General features: G+C 32.2%; 2 protein-coding genes across 2 annotated transcripts; one reads left to right on the top strand and one right to left on the bottom strand.

The window, feature by feature from the left end:
• Positions 1–10,739: 10,739 nt before the first annotated feature.
• Positions 10,740–14,402, top strand: LOC130976422 (inositol transporter 4). The gene is made up of 6 exons (XM_057901286.1): positions 10,740–11,043; positions 11,116–11,186; positions 11,483–11,818; positions 11,916–12,023; positions 12,619–13,224; positions 13,592–14,402. Exons 1-6 carry the CDS (start codon positions 10,911–10,913, stop codon positions 14,102–14,104), a joined length of 1,767 nt encoding a protein of 588 aa, XP_057757269.1. The 5' UTR covers positions 10,740–10,910; the 3' UTR covers positions 14,105–14,402.
• Positions 14,403–15,855: 1,453 nt separating this feature from the next.
• Positions 15,856–18,174, bottom strand: LOC130976423 (U-box domain-containing protein 4). Its single transcript, XM_057901287.1, has 2 exons — positions 16,638–18,174; positions 15,856–16,303 (listed from the first exon to the last, which is right to left on the bottom strand). Exons 1-2 carry the CDS (start codon positions 17,967–17,969, stop codon positions 16,241–16,243), a joined length of 1,395 nt encoding a protein of 464 aa, XP_057757270.1. The 5' UTR covers positions 17,970–18,174; the 3' UTR covers positions 15,856–16,240.
• Positions 18,175–22,249: the final 4,075 nt, after the last annotated feature.

Raw genomic sequence — 22,249 nt, 5'->3', positions numbered from 1 at the left:
TACTATTTTGAGTTTATTTTGGACACCTTTACTGCTTATTTTGGATTTAGATGTTTTAGATGATAGATTTCATACTTCTAGTTGGATTTTTCTTTATACATTTTTTGCATATCTTTCTTTTTAGTTTGTGGTTGTGATTAGAAACCATATTTTGAATTGCAAAAAACTTAGTTACCCCTTTTTGCATAAGGAAGTGTTTTAAGTGAAAAGAAAAGGGTAAACTAAGGAAAATTTTTGAGATTTTTTCGATCACAACAATGCTTAGTCAAATATTGAGATTTTCCAAGAAATTTAATTATAGGGCACCAACCCAATTGATTGAAGAAAATTTTTGGTGAAACTTGCTTGAATTCTTACTTTGTGAAGCATGTATTGAATTAAGAACACAAGCTTGTGAGACTTGAGCCTATTGATGTGGTTACATTTTATAACCACTTATTTTCCATTCTTGTGTGAAATTGTTCTCTATCTATGATTGTGATCTTTGATTTGCTTGATTCTATATATCCACTTATTTCTTGTATTCATGTATTTGTATGATTGAGGTCATTATTTCATTAGCCCACTTACCCAAATAGCCTACCTTTTACTCTCCATTGTTAGCCAATTTTGAGCCTATGCTTAACCAACTTGTTCTCATTTTAGCACATTACGAGCCCAAGGCGGAAAACTAATGAAAAGTCCTTGTTTGGATCTTTGATTAGCCTAGGCTAGTGAGAGTGTTTATTACTCAAAGTTGGTGAGGCTTGGGAACATTGGATGGGATAAAAAGGGTAGTACATTTTCATATTTTAGAATTGGAAACATATCCATGTATTGATTGAATGTATAAGACCTTATGTAATTGATGTCCTTACACAAAGTATAAAAAGAAAAAAAAAGAAAAAAAAAAGGAAGAAGAATATAGAAAAAAAAGAATGAAAAGAGAAGAAAAATAATAATAAAAGGGGACAAAATGCGCCAAAGAGAAGTCAATAAAAAGGAATCAATGCGTAAGTGTTATGAATCAAGGAATAAAATGCATGAATATGTAAGAAAAGTGAAGAATGGGTAGTTAGAATAGTTTGAATTTGTATAGGTCATTATATAGGTTAGGTGGAAAAGTCTATACTAATCAAAGATCTACACTCTAGTCCACTTAACCATAAATGATCCTACCTTAACCCTAACCCCATTACAACCTAAATGAAAGACCTCATGACGAATGTGTGCATGCATTGAATAAATGTTGATTGTTAGAAGAAGATCAAATTTTGGAAAGCATGATTAGAGGAGAATTGAGTGAATTAACCCTTAAACACTTGAGTGAATAGAGCGGATACACATTCGGTGAGGGTTCAAAAGTTCAATTACATGTATTCACCCATATTATTTATATTCTTACAAGTTTGAACTCTTTTGAAGATTAAATACAATTGTGGTTTGGATTTAATTCCTATTGCCCTAACTCTTGTGCTTACACATGTTCTCTTGGAAATTGATTTGTTGAACTAAGCATTTGCATTTGCTTTAGGTAGTTGCATTTAGATAGACTCATATAGCTTAGTTGCATTCAACAAATGTCATACCCCTTAGTTCCTTCTTATTTTAGCATGAGGACATGCTAAGGTTTAAGTGTGGGGAGGTTGATAAACCCAATTTTTAGGGTTTATCTTGTATTGAATTTAGAGTATTTTGATAACCTTTTCTCGCATTTAACCTATGAATCAGCATGGTTTTGTAATCTCTCCCATATTTGTGCTTAAGTGTAAAAACATGCCTTTTAAGCCTTGTTTTGATGAATTCTAATTCCTCTTTGATTCCATAAGATGCGTTGATGTGTTTGCTAGTAATCTCAGGTTGAGATAGGCTAGACATGGATCAAAGGAGCAAGGAAGGAAGCATGCAAGTGGAGAGAAGCACAAAAGACAAAGAATTGATCTCGGCCAAGCACGCGCACGCGCACAAGGTGCCCGCGCGCACATTGCAGAATCGGCCAGGGATGCGCATGCGTACTGTGCGCGCACGCATCGAAGCCCGCACATGACTTCATTAAAGGAACACGTGCTTGGCGATTTGCAAGGGTTTCTGAACCCATTTTGGCGCCAATTACTGCTAAGGAATAAAAAGGATCAAGGATAAAAGGGAAAAAAAGGAGAATAATAGGGATTCTAGCATATAGCATAATTAGGATTAGTTAGAGTTAGTTTAGAGAGAGAAACTCTCACTTCTCTCTAGAATTAGGATTAGATTTAGGTTAATCTCTCTTCTTAGATCTAGGTTTAATTCATGCTTTGATCCACTTCTCCTTTATCAAATCTTAATCTTCTCCTCTTCCTCATTCTAGTGAGATGCTTTGATAATTGTAATTCTTCATTTTGTTTTGGATGGATTGTTGTTCATTTGTTTTCTTTCAATAATGCAATTTGAGGTAATTCATGATAATTGTGATTTCTTTGATTTGTTGTTGTTAATTCTTTGCAATAATTGTTGTTAGATTCCATTCTTGTTGTTGATTTACTATGCTTTTCTTTTTGTGCCTTCCAAGTGTTTGATAAAATGCTTGGTGGAATTTTAGTGTAGGTTTTGTTCCTCTTGGCCTAGGTAGAGTAATTAGTGACTCTTGAGTTATCTAATTCCTTTGTTGATTGATAATTAGAAGTTGCTAATTAATTTGAATGCCTCTAAAGCTAGTCTTTCCTCTAGGAGTTGATTAGGACTTGAGGAATCAAATTGATTCATCCACTTGACTTTCCTCCATGGTTAGAGGTTAACTAAGTGGGAGCAATGGACAATTTGTTATCACAATTGAGGAGGATAATTAGGATAGGACTTCTAGTTCTCATATCTTGCCAAGAGTTTTGTTAGTTGTTAGTTTATTTCCTTTGCCATTTATATTTCTTGTCCAAAATCTTAAAAACCCCAAATAACTCACAACCAATAACAAGACACTTCATTACAATTCCTAGGGAGAACGACCCGAGGTTCAATACTTCGGTTTATAAATTTTGGGGGTTTGTACTAGTGACAAACAACTTTTTGTATGAAAGGATTATTGTTTGGTTTAGAAACTATACTTTACAACGAGATTTAATTAGTGAAATTCTAAACCTTCAAAAATCCAGTCATCAGTCGTACATAGATTTAATGATCTCGGATATCTCCTGTGTGCAAGTATTGGGGTTCGGCGCAAATCTGTCAGAGAACAAACCGCACATTAACAAATACATAAGATAAACAAACTTAACATAAATAAACTTAAGACAAACAAACTTAATATTAAAAATTGAACTCACAACTGCATGCAACAAGCCAAATCCTTAGCCAGATGACAGGCGGTGGTGGAAAGGCATCCTGCCCGAGGGTATTGAAGGTATAACCCACCGCAGGCTTTGTTGACGTCGTTGCTGCATCTGCAAGGAGCATAGCAGAAGGAGGCGCCCAATTCGAATTTGGGACCATAATAAATTGTTGGTCCCATGGACCCGCCTGTAACGTCACATGGGTTAACGGGATAGTCGAAGTAGAGGGCGATGACTGGACAGCCCGAAAAGATTCGGTGGATGCCCACCCTCTACCACAACCACATGTCCCACTTGACCTACCTCTGCTGCATGGTGTTATGTTCGTACAACGAATATATTAATAACATATTAATAACATAACAAACACTAATAAATAATAACATAAGAAGAAACTCAAGAAATGACAAATAATTTGAAAAGTGGTTTAGTTTAGTAAATAAAAAAAAAAAGAAATAGCATTCTAACGTTATTCTATATCTTATTTTATTTTCAAAGTATTCAAACTTTCATAGCATTTTTACTCTCAAAGTACTCTAACTTTGCTAACAATTTTTTAAAATATTCTAACTTTTAAAGCATTCTGACAATCCAAAAAATTTGAAATGTAAACTCAAGAAAGCACAAAATAACATGATAAAACATCATTAACAATGCATACGGCAAAATGCTGTAATTAATCATCATAAACCAGCAGTTCTAGCAGCAATATAAATCAACAAAATAAATATTAAAATAGTAATTTCTTAACAAAGCAACAACAACCAGCGAATCATCAAAACAGTTAAGCATTGCTCAAACAAATTCAGTAACAATTTTTCAACTAAATTAATAGTAAAACGCAGAATTAATAATTTAGACCAATTCAAATAATCCCAACAACAAGATTTGACAATCTTAGGTAATAATTTCAAACACATTGAGCAGAGATCAGAACCTATCAATCTAACTAAATTATTCTAACTTAACCACCTAAAATCAATTACAACAAAAATTAATCTACCTAAATTAATTACTAAAAATCAACTAACTAAACAAAATTAAGATTAACTAAATAGAAATTAAACAGCGTGAAAAATAATTTTAATGAAAACCCCTAACCACCTAAAATAAACTAAAGCATAAATTAATCTCAATAAACTAATTACTAAAAATCAACTAACTAAATGAAATTAAGATTAACTAAGCAGAAATTAAACAAAATAAAAAACATATTCAATGAAAACCTGGAATGCAAAGTAATTAGAAGAGAGAAGACAAAAATGGGCGATTCAAGCAACGACGACCTTTCCAGCGATGGCAGGACAACAGCGGCAGAAACAAAGAACAGAGAAGGAGGAGTTTTGAGTAGCGACAACGACAGTCTTTCCAACGGCAGTAGGGCAGGGCAGTAGCGGCAGCTGGGGATAGAGAGACTGGGAGGTGAGAGGTTAGAGAGAGAGAAAGAGAAAGAGAAAGGTGAGAGATTAGAAAGAGAAACCAATTTTGAAATGAAGGGAAAGAAGGTTTGCGGTTCAAATTTAGGATACGCTTACCGTCAGATTTATTAGCGGATTAATCCATCGGTAACGTGGTATGTGTAACCAAAACGCAACGTTTCACTAAATAAGGTTCAACGTCAGATTTACTCGCCAATAAATCTGACGGTAGCTAGCACGTCAAAATTTTTTTCCTCTAAATTTTACTATCGACGTTACCGTCCATCAACTCTAACGGTAATATTTTATGGTGACAAATTTATTATCAAATCTGATGGTAAATCTAACAGAAAGCTCGCTTCTAATGTCCAACACTAAATCTGACGATAATCCCAACCGTTTTCAATGTTTTTTTTTGTAGTGAAAGTTTTAACGTTTCAACATAAAATTGCGAGTAAAATTATTTTACACTATCCTCTTAAGATAAAGACTTGTTAATTAAATATAATTACCTGAGGTGTGTTGTGGTGTTTATGGACATAGTGTGAGTATTAATCATTAGATAAGAGAACGTATTTAGTTTACGATGAATCTGTTTGTATCTATAAAATATTTGTCTAACTTTCTTAAAAACAGAAATAGAATGAAGTAATAAGATCCATTTTTTTATTTTTGAATTTTAAGAATATATGTTAGACACTGTAAAAGACATCTTAGTTTATTAGTCCAAATTGAATGGAATGACTTAAATTGGCCTATTATTATGTGATATGACTTTAGACTTCAAGTGTTTTAGGTTTCATTAGGAACAATTATATATTTTTTATTTTATTTATATATTTTTATTTTATATTAAATTATTTTATTTATGTTTTAAGATATTTTAAATTTTAAATCTTAAACCCATAAAAAAGTACTATCAAATATTCAAATCTTATTCAAAGTTTGAATTTAACCAACCACTTCAAACCGCTAAATATCATATCAAATGTAGTTTGATAAAAAATTGAAAATTTATCCAATCCAATACAAAGGTATAGCAAATCATATAATCCAAAACAAGGACATAACCTTATCTAATTCATCATATTGGTCATTCATGAGATGAAAGAATATATGTGAATCCTATGCCATTTTAGAGGCACAAGTTTAAAGAAAACAATATAATTGGGGTGATGGTTGGTGAATCTCAACACTCAAAACAGGGAGAAAATTCTGCCTCTAAAAAAGTTACACTAAATTCTCTTTTTATATTTTGTGCCTTCTTTCCTCCTTCTAGTGGGACGTGTATTTTAATCTCTTGTGCCTTTATTCCCTTCATCGAATATTGATTTATTATTGTACATTGTACACTCTATCCAAATTAAAAACACTCCAAGAAACAATAAATAAGAGTAGTAGTGTTTGATTTTCCTAGGCTTTTTCTATTTTTTACTTTGGCACTTGCCATGGATAATAATGCATGATCATTTAGTTTCAAAAGCATTAATTTTAACATATGTTGGATTGGATTGCATGTGTATACGATATAGTTAATGAATGTATGAAGCATATGCATGGATGAACTATGAACTCCCCTTGAGTTCACTAGCTAGTGAGGCATGCATGTACCTAAATAATTAACATGGCAACGTGTATAGTCAGAATTCAGAAAGGTGAATATTGTCCAAGTTGTATATAATAAGATAAAAGTACGCAACCATAATATACTTTCCCTTTTAATATATTGGGCGATCCTCTAGAGAGTTCTGCGCTTATATTTGTGGTTGGTGGCACTAACAATAATTGGTAGCTTCTTATAGTAGTATATGTTTAGAAAAACAATAAAATTTAGTTGATAAGGAATTAAAAAAAAATGGATACATTTAGAATATAAAAATGACACCTTTAGAGTTTGTTTGAAATACTAACAATTAAAATTCAAACAAGAATTATTTTTTTTCTTATTTTTGAACAACTAAAAATAAATAATTTAGATTTTTTTGAGAATTTTTATTTTAATTTTTTCTTCATTTGTAAATCAGATTAAAAGGAATCTAATTTCTAAATCAATTTTCACATTCTTTAAATTTAATATGTGAAATATTAAAAATATTCTTATTTATAACTAATAAAATAATTTTGTCAAATTGTAAAATTAAAAAAGAAAATTATTCAATTTATATAAAAATTATTCTAAACTAAAAAACTAAATTCTATTCTATTAATATATTATAGTCATTTCAAATTATGAAATTAAATTTAAACAGAAATTATTTTCTTATATTAAACGATTTTTAAACAAATTCTTAAACTTTATGTTAATTGATTATTGACTAATATTTATTGTTTCTTTCAAGTTTTTGTTAGATGTGAGTATACGACATGCCTATTTAATTTAAAATTTAATTTTAATATATTGTCGGTATAAAATAATTTTATATTATATTTAATTACATAATCGACATCATTAAAAATAATAATAATTATTATTTGACTAAGTAAATAGTTAATTAATTATACTACACTACACTAAGTGCATCAAAATAAATTTTTTAATTCGAATATTACTTGTGAACCTTTTGTAATTGGATATTTATATCGAAACTGAGGATTGCTAAAGTGGAATACTGCCTATAGTGGTGCTTACATCTTGTTTGATTATTTATAGCTGCTTATGTTAGGAAACTATTTTAATTTTTTAATTTGTTTGTTGATAATATATATATTAATTATAATTATAAATTATACTATTTTAAATTAAATAATTTATATAATGATAATCTTATTTATTTTTATAAATATTAAATTGAATAAGTCATTATTATTTTTGATTTGAAATTAAATGAAAATAAAATCAGATATTATCTTTTGTTCTTTAGATAATTATCTTTTAGATTTTAGATATATTATTTTTGGACTTTAGATACTATTTTATTTGGACTTTAGGGTTTAATGGTGCCATACTCAAATATAAATAGGCCTTTAGAGATACCCAATATACTAAAGTCGCTTTTGTTATTCTTTCTCTATTAAAAGAGTTGTAGTTCAGCCTTCTAAGAATACAGAAGATTTTGATTGAAGAAGATCGAAAGAATTACAAAATCCAAATTCTTTCATCAATTTCTGACTCTTACAAAGATACACTTTTACATTATATTATATTTTTTGATGATTCAATATGAATGATTTAGATTAATAAAATAATTTATTCTAACAACTTATACTGCTAGCTATACGTACGTATACCGGTGAAGTTGATTACAAATTTATCCACACTATATACGCGTATACCTATGAATATTAGTGTATTAATACTTACTAATATGCATATTGACTAATTCTTTTATGTAAAATTAATAAAAATATAATTATTTGAGATAGTGAGCTATTTATAATTTAATCAAAAGGTTTTGGATTTAAATATTTGATATAAAGAGATATTATTAATAAATTATATATAATAAAAAGTATTTCAAAAGAAGTTAAACATTTATTCTTTAATTTCATATTCTCATTATCTATAGTATAAATAGAAGTATAAATTTGTATAACAATTTCGATAGATATATATACTCACATATTTATTATATAAAATTGATAATTAAAAATTATTAAATAATAATTTAATTAAATTTATTAAATTATTTAATAATTTTTAACTATTAATTTTTCGTAAATATAACTACACGTAAATTTTAAAAAAAAAAATTGGCGGTTGATTTAAGACGATTATTGATTAACGTAAAGTTCAGACACTATTATAAATATTTATATTCCACATGATCATGATCTTATCCTCCCTTAAACTCCACAAATGTCTTGAATAACCACTAAATTAAATACGTAAACATTATTATTCTTAAAGGCCGTGTTAATATGGCACATTTTAAGAATATTACAAAATTTTGTTTTTTAAATATTTTTAATGCATCAAATGTATTAAACTTTTAAAAAGTTTTATTATTATCCTTTTAAAATATACGCTAAAGACATAAGATAATTAAATCCTATTCTTAGATAGAAATAAGTTAGGTAAAAAGTATGTTAAAATATTAATTAAGAAAACCAAAAGAAGTTGTTTAAAATTTTATATTAAATATGTAAACCTTTTAATTGTAGTATTTTTCTAAAGTAAAAAAATTAATAAAATAAAAAACTAATTACTCTAAAATCAAAACAATTTAATAATAAATAATATCTTTCCTTTATTGCCTTATAAATTCTTTTACAATTTTTTTTCCCTTTAGGAGGACTTCTTATCAAAATGCAAATAGAAAAAGTGGTAATTTACTAATTTGAGATAAGTATGTAAAACAAAATAATCCAAACATTAAATAACATTGAAGAGCGTTCCATGAAAATCATCAATATGAGAATTATACTAAGAATGCATGAGTACCAACTGGCAATGACTATGCACATTGGAGACTGTGGATAATTACCATTATCATCCACACGTCAAGCTCCATTAAATATTTTCCTTTTTCACACCTTAATTTATTGGTTCCGCCTAAATTGTGTCTTAAAAAGGAGATTGAGATTCAGATTAGATTGAGACTGAGATTTTTTTTAAAAAATTAAAAAATAAAAAAAATTAAGTTAAAGTTTTATATTATGTTTAATATAAAATATATATATAATTAAGTTATATGTTAGTATTTTATTTAATTTAAAATATCTTTAGTTATTAAAAAAATATTATTAATTTTTTTAAACTTTTAATTCTTTGTGCTTATATTTTTTAAAAATATTAAAAAATGAATTTTAATTTTTTAATTTTAATTTTAGTCTCTTAAAATAAATACTACTTAAGAATATACATTTAAAATACTACAAAAAAGTATTTTATAAAGATTATTAAAAATAAATTTTTACATTTTAAATATATTAAATATATTAATTTTTTTATTGTTATATATTTAAAATATATATTTTGAAACACAAATTAACTAAATTCTTGGTATGTATCTAAAATCTAAATAGAAATTGAATTTGCCATTGTTCCTCTACAAAAGACAGACACATACATTGACTACATGTCTACATGACACTCAACTTTGGCTGCATGTCCATCAATTCGTCACACCTTATTGCATGAATACAGTCTTAATAATTAGATAACCCAAACTTGCTTCTAAACTCAGAAATCAAATACCACTTCTTTATTCATCTTCATCAAACTTTATGCTACTAAATACTTCACAAATGACTCAATTTTACACAAGATTTTTTCTTTATTATTTTTCAGTCATATTATCCAAATAAAAAAATTTAGATATCATATATGAATATAATCATGGTTAAATTTTTATGAAAAATCTAATTATAATATTATAAAGAATTTAATTACTTTTTAACTGATAATTTTTATAAAAAATAAAATGATATATAAAAAAACTAATTACAATACACTGTGCGTGTAAATAGTTTAATAAAATTTAAACAGTAGAATAAATATATAATAATTAATTTATTATTTTTTTTTTATTTATGTGTAGCAAGTCCATTATGTCTGTTCACATTCTAGCTTGTAACTTGAGAAGTGAACAGAGGGAAGGAATCTTTTTAATTATTTTTAATAATTAAAAAATTTTATTATTAATTTTATAAGTAAGATTAAAAAAATATAAAAAATATTTAAAAATACAAAATTATATTTTATTTTTTTAATATTTTGTAACAATTGAAAGGATCTCTTCCATGAATAAGGACAAGATTATTTCAGCACTCACGGCAACAATTTCAAGTTCAGAGAACCAAGTCCTGCTATCGTTATAACGTTATTTTGTTTTTCCTTTTTCTCATTGTTTTCAACAGATCCAATTAAATATTTGCATTTAGTTATTTTTAGAAAGAATATAACTTTAACACACTACTAATAGAAAACTGTGTAAAATATCATCGAATTAGAATTAAACCCTAATTAAAAATGTCAAATTATTGGTCATACATTTTGAACGAGAAGGTCAAAATCTTTCTACGCAGATAAGGTATACAAATTAAATCTAATTATTTAAGAACAGTTTCTATAAGTAACGCAAGGGATGTTTCAAGTTTCCATTTTTATGGAATTCTTTAGTATAAAAATGAGCAAGAGTTGAGAGTTGAGTGTTGAGTGTTGAATATTGACTAAAGAGTAACGTGTTTTCTTCCGGGTTTGCAGAACTTGCACTGCATTGGTTGTGTCTGATTTTCACAGAAAGCGAGCATTTTTCAACCTCCATCAACAATGGAAGGTGGTCAACAGAGTGCAGACAAGACGGAGTTCACAGAATGCTGGCGGAGATCCATTCAATCACCATATATTATGCGCCTCGCTCTTTCTGCTGGCATTGGAGGCCTTCTCTTCGGTTATGATACAGGTTTTAATAACAGTAACTGTAACACCCCCTTCTTTCATTCCAACAATTCATAATTGTATCTTTTTCTTATAGGTGTAATTTCTGGCGCTTTGTTGTATATCCGTGATGATTTTGAACAAGTTGATAAGAAAACATGGCTCCAGGTATGCATGCATCTTCATCTTCTCATCTTTTTGTTCTTTTCAGGTTTAGAGAGGATATCATATGGTTTTATAGTATTAAGCAAGTGGCGAGGATTCGAATTTTACTTTAGGCATGAAAAGCATCTATGGAATTCCGTCATTAGGAGGGAATCAGCCGGAATTCGCCATCGATTCCGGTGGTGGATACCCTGATTTCTCTTAATTGTTGATTGATCTAAGGGGACAAGGCTTTGTTTATCGAAATACTTTGTTGTCATGTGTGTAATTATTGTTGTAATTATCCATTGTTTTGGCAGGAAACTATTGTGAGCATGGCTGTTGCAGGAGCTATAATTGGTGCAGCATTTGGGGGGTGGATGAATGACAAGCTAGGCAGAAGGAAGACACTTTTAATGGCTGATGTCGTGTTCTTTCTTGGTGCAATAGTTATGGCTGCAGCTCCAGCTCCATGGGTTATCTTAATTGGGAGGATTTTGGTTGGTTTGGGAGTTGGCATGGCATCCATGACAGCTCCTCTGTACATATCTGAGGCCTCCCCTGCTAAGATCAGAGGAGCATTAGTCAGCATCAATTCTTTCTTAGTCACTGGTGGCCAATTCCTCTCTTACCTTATCAACTTGGCATTTACCAGGGTATGCAAAAACTGACAGTGATAGATAAAAAGGAACAGATTGAGTAGTTTGATTGATTTATGTTTTCTAATCGATCTTTCAATTTGATTTGTTTAAGGCTCCTGGAACATGGCGTTGGATGCTCGGTGTAGCAGGCGTTCCTGCTTTGGTTCAGTTCATATTGATGTTATCCCTCCCTGAGTCACCTAGATGGCTGTATAGGCAGGTAAATACTAAGTAATTGCCAAGCAAAAAAGTTTCCATGATGGTGAAGATTGAAATTTCCATGCATTAGTCTTGAATGATTCTTAATCTACTGAAATTTATGCTGTCTCTGACAAAATACTCACAGATATAGGTTTGTTTTTTCTTATGTTGAATAGCAAGGACAAGGCTAAGGTTTGATATCTGAATATCTGATACATAATTATGATGAAACTCAGATGTTTGTTAACTTCTTTCCTGTGTATCTCATGAGCCACGAGCAGTCTCCTAAAAACCAATGCTGTGAAGGGTTTGCTAACAAATGCCCTTAATTTTTTTTTAAATTTCAAATGCGTTTTTTCAGAAATTAGATACCTTACCAAATCTTATGATTTAAACTAAAATTCCATAATTTTTAACATCTAGCTACTCTGTTGATGTCATGTGAGCTTATATAAGCATATAATGTTGAAAAATTAATCCCAAATAATTTATTAATAATACATGAGAATGATCAACCATGTGGAGCAAGAATTCTGATTTCATACATCTGCTAACCCCAAAAGAATTTACATTGGTGCCAATTTCATGTATACTAATTTAGTTCTTTTTGGCAGAGTCAGGAAGACAAGGCAAAGCAGATTCTGTCGAAGATTCTTCTCCCCAACGAAGTCGAAGAGGAGATCAAGTTGATGCATGAATCCATTGAAACAGAGAAGGCAGAGGAAGGCTTGATTGGGCAAAACCTAGGACAGAAACTCAAGGGTGCATTGGCTAATGAAGTTATCCGAAGAGCACTCTACGCAGGCATCATAGTGCAAGTTACTCAGCAGTTTGTTGGCATTAACACTGTCATGTATTACAGCCCTACCATTGTTCAATTCGCTGGAATAGCCTCGAATTCTACGGCTCTTGCGCTTTCTCTGGTTACTTCTGGTCTGAATGCGTTCGGCTCCATCTTGAGTATGCTCTTCGTTGATAGATTCGGAAGGAGAAAGTTGATGCTAGTCTCCATGATTGGCATTATAGTTTGCCTCGTAGCGTTGAGTGTTATATTCAACCTCGCAGCTCACCACTCTCCTACCATTAGTAACAAGGATACCCTCAGCTTCGGTGCAAACTCTACATGCCAGGCTTACACAAAGACTCCGAATTTCTCCTCATGGAACTGCATGCAGTGTTTGCAAGCAGAATGTGCATTTTGTAGCAGCAGTAGTGGTGAAGTAAGTTCTACTAGCTTCCTGTTATGTTTCATATAATAATATTAAAATTCTTTGTTCACCATTTAATGATGCACAAGTACTATACACAATCATATATGATTGGTACCATGGTAGTATATTTTCAAGAACCGTGTAACCTATTGTATGGTCATATCATGTATGCCTCATGCTTTCCATTGTGTTCCTCCATTCTAAAATATCTGTCACTTTGAGAATTTGGTATCTTGATATTATCTTATCAATTTTTTTAAGTCACAGATATTTTGAACGCGGAGAGTATATTACTTGAAAATCAGAAATTTCTCCTAATGATACATAGCTTGATTAAGCAAGACTTAAATTCTATATCTTTTTATCTGTGATCCAGTTTCATCCTGGAGCATGCTTGGCATCGTCAAAGAGTGTCAGGGGCGTGTGCCATGACCATCATCGAGTATGGTTTTCACAGGGATGTCCAAGCAGAATCGGGATCCTTGCAGTCGGACTCCTCGGATTGTACATATTGGCATACTCACCAGGAATGGGAACGGTGCCTTGGGTCCTGAACTCGGAGATATACCCATTGAGATTCAGAGGTCTGGGTGGAGGCATAGCTGCAGTTTTCAACTGGTGCTCTAATCTCATTGTGAGTGAGTCATTCTTGAGCATGACAAAGGCATTAGGCTCCTCTGGCACATTCCTCCTCTTTGCTGGATTCTCTTTTCTTGGGCTTTTGGCTATCTATATGTTAGTCCCTGAGACCAAAGGGCTTCAGTTTGAGGAGGTTGAGAAGTTGCTTCAGAAAGGGTTCAGACCTTTCCCATTTGACAAGAAAAAAGAGGATATCAAGGAGAAAGAGGATAACAAGGAGAAAGAGCTAAAACAGCAAGGAGTAGTTTGATGCTAATAGCCACTTGTCTCCTTTGCTAAACAACAAAGATAATTGGTTGGCTTTCTTTATCTTTGTGGATGAATTAGTTGGAGGTGAAAAAGCTGTTTATAAATGTCGTTGGGGAATTATCAAGTATCCGTAAATAAGAGGCTTAATTTTCCCGCAAGGTCATGGTTTAGACCTTAATATAATACTTCTGTTGAAGAAAACTATTATTATAAGTGTGTGGTGTGTGAACAATTTTAAGTGGACAAGAAACCAAGTATAGTTTGTGAATAATATTATGAACAATTTCAGTTTTTTTTTTTTATATCTTTTTCTCCTCTTGGTGTCTTTTCCTTTTTCTTTTTGGTTGGTCTTGTAGTCACACCATTGTAGAATCCAAGTTGAAAGTAACTTTGAGTAAGATATTGCAAGATATGGTGGAGTAAACTCTAAGTAGTGTAGTTGACGAGAAACTCAACAACCCAAGCTTTGTTGAGTTCCGGTAAGTCCCAGGAAACTTCAAATATTTAGATAAACCAAAGAAATCTCATTATCACTAAATAGCTTCACTTTCTGATGATGCAAGCAATCAACCTAATAATTTATATAATATTCATACTTTTAAAGTGCATGAACTATACTGCAAACACCGACACTTGGTCATTCAAAACTCTGGATTTGAAAGTGCAACCCTCCAAACAAACATCGTGACAAAACATACCTGCTCTGCCAGCTAATTGGTGATTTTTAAAAGGGACAATAAGATTTGAAAAGTTAATAGAAAATAAAAAAACAAGATGTGAGATGCTGGATGAGGAAACTTTGTACAACAAAAAATGATGTAATCTTTGGTGGAATTGACTGCAAGGTGGGGCTCTAGGTGCAACTTGGAATCTCATATGGTAGAATACAGCGGTAGTGCCGCTTCGTTCACAAGGACAAGCCACCCGAGGGACCTACAGCATGATCACCACCCAAATTATTCATGAAAACACTAATAATCATGTCCCACTCTCGTCCTTAATCTTTCTTAACACCACCAAACATTTATCTTAAGTTGAAGATCATTGCGGTAAGATAAGGTACGCAATCTAAATGGCCATTCAGAAGGAGGAAAAGGATAAAAGCTAACTCCAATATTACAAGGCCCATCTTGACTGAATCTATCAGATTCGCTCCTTTTAGGAAATTGATAATTAAGTGTTTTATAAGACTCTTGTCGTTTATGGAATAATTCTTTTGATTTTCTGTAGTATACTGATAATTGTTTGAATAATCACCACACCAACTTGGACCTTGCAGACAATTCTGAATTCTCAACAAGTTTCTGGGTTACCCTGCCTATGTCTTAAGATAAGTACATATTCCGTATTTTCACTCCCAACTTTCCAGCCAATCATAGTCCAAACCTTCAAGGCAAACAGCCATGAAATGAATAATTCCTGGGTATAAAAAAGCAGATACATTTGTTGACTTCGGATATGTTTACTTGGGGAGTTAAAATGAGTTGAAAATTTTCCATGGGTGAATGTCGCGTGTACTTTTTCACCTCATTTTTACCCTATAACTAAACATACCTTACAGAAGATTCTCTCGAATACCAGCTTCAATCGAGAGTTACATCCAAAGTGTTAAACAGATAGAGTTCATCTAATAGCCTATAAATTAGGCAATACATTCAGCAACATCCAATATAAGAAACTCAAGCTCTGTTTAGAGTTTAGACCATAGGAGACTATGGACACTAATCACTAAACATTCCAGAGATAATAGTGTAGTAAAAGGACCGTACTTCCACTAAAAGCAGGAAAATTAACATACAATGATACAATCAGCAACCCTTTTCACAAAACAAGGGTCATTAAAAACAAAGAAAATTTAACAACCTAATTAAAAAAAAAAATCCAAACACAACCAGGTAGCTCCAGGGAAACATAACGAATTGAACAAGGGAAAGCAAAATCCCAAACCTAGCTAAAATCCATGCATCTAAGGTGTCAGTCTATTATAACTCGCTAAGCTGCTTCTAAATTCAATAGACATGGTTCAAACTATGTTGGACACACTGTACAAACAAGCAAAAACACTATATATACAATAACCAATTACATTGTATAATTAATTACCTCCCTAAGTAGTAGTAGTAGTAATAACTCCACCTTAAGAACTTGAAGACGATGCTTCTTGTCTTGATTCTCTCAAATATCGAAGGAGTGTTTCAGCCTGCAAAGCCAGAAGCAAACATAAGCTTGAATACGAAAGAGGGTCATGTAAGATTTAAAAAGTAGAATAATAATAAATTAAATAGTAATGAGCAAGTTTTCAATCAAAATAGCACAATTTGCGGAGGATGGAAGACCTTCTCCTTGGTCAATTCCATTTCATATGTTGTGAATGACATGAATCACGTGAGCGTTATCAGGTCAATGCAAGCTAACTGACATTGAACACTTTTGCTAAACCGGCGTGTTTCAGTGATGCAGATATTATAATGAGAAAATATAAGCACAAGATTAAGAGTAATAAAGAGAAACTAAAGAGGGAGACTCCAACTGACCTTGTGCTTAGCTCGAGCAGTACCGGACTGGGAAAGAGCAACGAGAGGAGGAATGGCGCCTTCCCTCACAAGAAACGCTCGGTTGATAGCACTCTCACTACACAGCTGAAGAAGCGTTAATACGGCGAACTCCTTTCCCTTCATCGAACCATCTTCGATCGCTTCAACCAGAGCAGCGATTCCACCTTCCTCCACGATTGCGTCTTTTCCTTCTTGAATAGCTGCTAGGCTGTTCAGCACTACCATAGCCTTCTCCGCCATGCCAGACCCCTGTTCCGCCACAAGCTCTACCAGAGGCCTCACCGCGCCGGCGCTCACTGCCCGCTCCTTGTTCTGCTTCACCGAGCACAGCTTGTACAGCGTCGTCAGCGCGTCCTTCTTCCCGCGGCTGGAGCCGTTCATCAGCAGCGACACCAGTGGCGGAATCGCGCCGGATGCGCCGATCGAGCTCTTGTTCTCCTCCACAAGCGCTAAGCTGAGAAGCGCACACGCTGCGTTCTGCTTCGAGGTTTCTGTTCCTGTCTTGAGCACGTAGATCAGCGACTTCACGGCGCCGGCATTGGTTATCGGCGTCTTGTTGTCCTCGTGGAGTGAGAGGTTCAGCAGCGCCGTCACCGCGTGCTCCTGCGTCATCGGATCGCTGCACCGAAGCAGCGGAACCAGAACCGGAACTGCGCCTGACTCGGCGATTAGGACTCTGTTATCGGCGCGATTCTTCGCTAAGAGACGGAGCTTGGCGGCTGCCGATCGCTTCACGGCGATCGACGGCGACTGGAGGCCGTCGATGCAGAGCTTCACTGTTGGCTGAAGATCCTCCGGCGAGATGCTCTCGATGATCTCCGTGGAGAAATTCTCCCTCTGTAAGAACCCTACGCAAGGCTCTGGCTCCGTCTCCTGTTCCTGGTTACCTCCGTTGCCAGCGTCGTTGCTCTTCTGGACGTATTCCGGCGACGGTAAGCATGCGAGGCGCTGGAGCTCACCGGAAATGTCACTGCTGCAGGCGGAGAAGTCACTGAAGGCGTGCGAGAGGTCAAGAAGTTCCTCATCGGGGACGGGTGAAGTAGGCTTGATGACGTTCCTGGAGGCGAGCTCGCCGAGGCGGAGGTCGACGACGGAGTCGGAGAGGTTCTCCGATAAGCACGTGGATTTCTCAGTAAAAGAGTAGCAACTGTTGCTGCTGTTATCGTCTTGAAAAAAGTTGGAGCGTATGGTTCGCATAGACCTCCCTATACGACGGTGCGTTTTGGGAGAAATCGCCGACACGGAGTGGTAGCTCCTCTCCAACGGAAAACGGTTAGTGTTGTTGGAGCCAGATTCCTCCAGCGAAACCATATTCTCAAACTGAAAAACCAAACAAGAAACACTAACGGTTATCGCGTATACCTTTAAAACGTTTCAGTTCATAGTAGCAAGTGAAGTGAAGAAGATTGTGCTTGGAGGAGGATTGAAGGAACAAGAGCAGAATAATTAAGTTGCCTTTTATTTATTTATTTTCCTTTTTTCTTATTTTGTGAAATGAAGTTTTTAAATAGCTGGTTCTTGATGTGAGTGGGGTGGCTTTGGTATCAGGGGGAACGATAGCCTCACAGGGCGCTCAGATTTGTAGGGGTGACGGTCTGTCATGAGTTAGCTAGGGCCCACTATAATCGACGGTTCTGGTGAATCGAAGAGATGTCGGAAGGTGAACGAACCGTGGTGATGGGACTTAGATAATTTCAATTGGGGTTGTCAGCGTCGGCTTTAACCGTCGTCGTTTTGTGACCCCTTTCTACATTTTTTACTATTCTACTCAACTTGATTTCAGGTCCACCAACAAAATTACTGAAAAGTCCTCGTCACTCTTCCAAGTTCCAACTCCACTTTACCCAGTTTTGATTTTTTAACCACTTTTCTGAAGATTCTGTGGTTGGAGCTGTACGAAAAGACTAAAACACAGTTGTCAAATCCCAGGAATGTACGCCACGTGTTGCCCTCGCCATATATTCGCCGTCGGATCTGTGTACCATTGGTTATTTTTGGCAAGTCAAATCGCTGTTTTCATTCATGACCTGTTACTATACCATATGTAGCTGGGCTTGGGCTTTTTCCTGGGCCTCCGATCTTTTGTTTCTTATTCTAAAAAAGTAAAAAGTAACACTCTGTGTCTGCACGTGCATGTTGGAGGGAACTATCGGCCCCTACGCAAAACCTTATGCATAGTAGTCTAATAGTCATTTTATTTGGCTATTTAAATAATTGTTAAAAATTTAAATTTTAGTTTGTATTTATTATAAGAGAAGTGTTTGAAGGCCAAAAAATTATATAATTTATAATTATTAATTAATTATTATTAATATTTTTAATAATATAAAAGTATTTATTTTTTATTAATTAAATATTAATTAAATTTTAATAAAAATACTAATTTTTTGTATTTTTTAATTATAATTAATTGACAAATAATATATTTTTGAATAAAGATTTATTTTTAAAGAATTAATCTTTGATTTGTTAGGGTAAACAAATTAAAAATGGTAGGAAATGAAAAAGTTAACCTCGAAACCTACGAGCCAACAGTCAACCCAACCCCGGTAAAGTACAATTATGAAAGGGAAAATTAATGGGTTAGTACCTAAGTCAATATTTATTTAAAAGAATTTCAAAATGCAATCAAAGAATTAGGCATGCATGACCAAATATTTATTTATTGGATATCACTGTGCCTTTGTGTGCTGTGGAAAAAGCAATTGCTTTTACTACTTTAAGTTTGGTGGAGTAGCTTCTATATTCACATATCATTATCACTACTAGATAAAAATACATAATTATATAGTATACCACCCAAAAATATATGTACTATATTTCTTAATTTCATGTGATGTTGATGTTATAATATCAACATGATTAATAAATTATTTTTAACTATACAATCCATTATCTTGGTCAGTATGTATAATAAAAAAATTTCTAAGTCGTAATTTGGTTAGGATATATACTTTTGGAAAATCTGAAAGTAGACTAGGAACTTATTTAATTTCTGTCAAAGAGAACTAATTGATAAAAACTAATACTTGTGGTGACATAATTTATGTATATTTCTTTATTATTGTACGCAATTGTTTGATTCTGTTCTAGATAAACATATCTCAAAAGCAACCAATCAAAATGTGTAGTGTTTTTTATACCAATAACAACGTATAGTTTTGCCGGGTTCACTACTTAATTAATTAATTTGATTAATTATTTCTGTGTTAATGATTTTTGCACGTACCATTAATGTACACAACGTAACCACTAGATAGAAAATTATAGTTAATATTATTATTGTGTCTATCGTTGATGGAACGGATCTAGACTACAGATGATACAAATTAATTAAAATACTTGCAGTGCGTTCTTGGCATTATTATATATGTATGACTGCACATTAATAATTTAATTCTATTGTTATCTAATAATGCAGCATTATGAGTTGTCCACAACAAACCGTAGTCTGACATAGATTTAGACAAAATATATATTGGTTTCGTTCATATTTTGCAGGGAATGGTTTTATCTGATGCATGCAAAGTTCGATTGCCTTAATAGCAGACCAAGACCATTAAACTAATAATGAAGGAAAAATATTAATATTGTTATATATTCTACATTTTCTTATATGAATATATAGAAGTTGGAAGTAGACATCCAAACAAGAGTTTAAATAATTTCACATTAGGTTGTTATTATAGTGAAATAACTAAATTTTGTTGTTTAAGAAAATATTATTTGTCATAAAATTACTCTTCCCAAAAATTTAAATTAATAAAAAAATAATATAAATAATTATATCTCTAATACTATAAATTGAAGTAAAAGTATATATATGTTTGTAAGATTTTAAAAAGTAGTAGTATAATTTTTTTAACATGTTATATATTAAAGATTTCTATTTTTTCTTAAAAATTGCTACTTGAAAGTTTATTTTAAGAAGTGTGCTTAAGAAATTTTGTATCTAAATTAAAGTTATGAAATTATAATTTAAACAAGTAATTTGCAAACTGAATGTTTAATTAAGACGGAAATCTATATGTAGAAGATATAATTTATGTGTTTGTTTTTATCAGCTTAATAAATTTCTAGAAAAAGTAGTATCATGATATAAATTATGATATTAGAGTTTCTATGACTAAAAATACAGAGTTCAATCTTTGTTAAAAAAAACCAATTTCAGTATAAAAAATATAAAAAATAAAAATTTATGAAAAAATTCACGCAAATTTCAAAAATAAAAAAATTTGTATATAAAAATATTAAAAATATAATTATTTATAGTCTTCTCTTATTAGCTTAAATTAAAAAAAATAATATCATAACAATCTTTACTTATTATAATTAATGTGATTTATTATATATTTTTGTCATCATATAGTTATATATTCAAGGGGTAAGCACTTATAATAGTTGACCAACATCTAATGGAAACGATTAATTAAGCTTAATTTTGATAGTTGATTGATATGTACACTTCCAAGAAAAAAAAAAATCCTATGTATTATATATTTGTGTTAAGATATATTTAAAACTTCATTATTAAGAGAGTTTATTATGAGTTGAACTACGAGCGTTGTTGTTCATGATAACGCGCATTTGACCTAAAAATATCGCTTATTAGGTACCTAATGATGAAATGATTAGAAGAATTAAGGAAATGTGAATTAAAGTGTTTGATAGAGAAATTAGTTATTGCTCGAGTCTTGAGACACGCAAGGAAGCAAGATCACAAAGAGTGCGATATAGAGTAAGATCATTTCAATGTTTATGAGGCTAATGATGATGGTTGCGAACCCTTAAGCTTATCATCGTCGCACTTTAGTAAATGCGATACATAATTAACAAACTTGTAGCAAAGTAAGAAAAGCAACCTAAGAATACGATGCTTATTGGTGTGCTCATCACTACTCACTAGTCACTACATTCGTGCAATGTTTCATTCACCTAGATTTTTTTTTTTTTTGGCAGAATTGTTGTCTTGAATGTTCCATTTGTATAATTAAATTTGGAATGTGAAATGTGTATTACTCCCATCCTTGTTTTAAATCCTGTCTTTTAGTAAAACCATTAAAATAGACAGATTTTACCTTTAAAATTAAATGCGTTTAAATGTTGGACTAAATAGGTTGAGTCCGATTAATTCAAAAAAATGATGGATTATAAATGAGTGACCTATTTATTTTTTTACATTTTTTTTAAGAAAAGTTATATTTTTAGCCGATATTTCTTCCGATTTGATCCGAAAATTCGACATATCAATTAAAAAAATATTTTTTTAAAGTTTTTAACCCAAAACTGGTATTTTTTGTCAAAATATTTTTCAAAAAATAAAATAAAAGAATAAATGGGCCAGCCCGTTTAACCTATTGGACTGACCATAAACGATACGAGCTAAAAAATTGTAACCCACGAATAAAATTAGCTTAAACATACCAGCCTATTTAATTCGCATACTTAAGAATCTGGACTTAAATGGACCGAGCTAACCCATTTGACAACTCTAATCTTTAAGGCCGTATATATATATGTAAATTATCTTTAGAAAATTATACGTATAATCCATTCGACTAATCCTTAAACACAGTGATTTGACCAACTGA

The sequence above is a fragment of the Arachis stenosperma genome, chromosome 4 (assembly GCF_014773155.1).
Source record: "Arachis stenosperma cultivar V10309 chromosome 4, arast.V10309.gnm1.PFL2, whole genome shotgun sequence".
NCBI lineage: Eukaryota > Viridiplantae > Streptophyta > Magnoliopsida > Fabales > Fabaceae > Arachis > Arachis stenosperma.
This window is presented reverse-complemented; position numbering and strand designations above follow the sequence as displayed.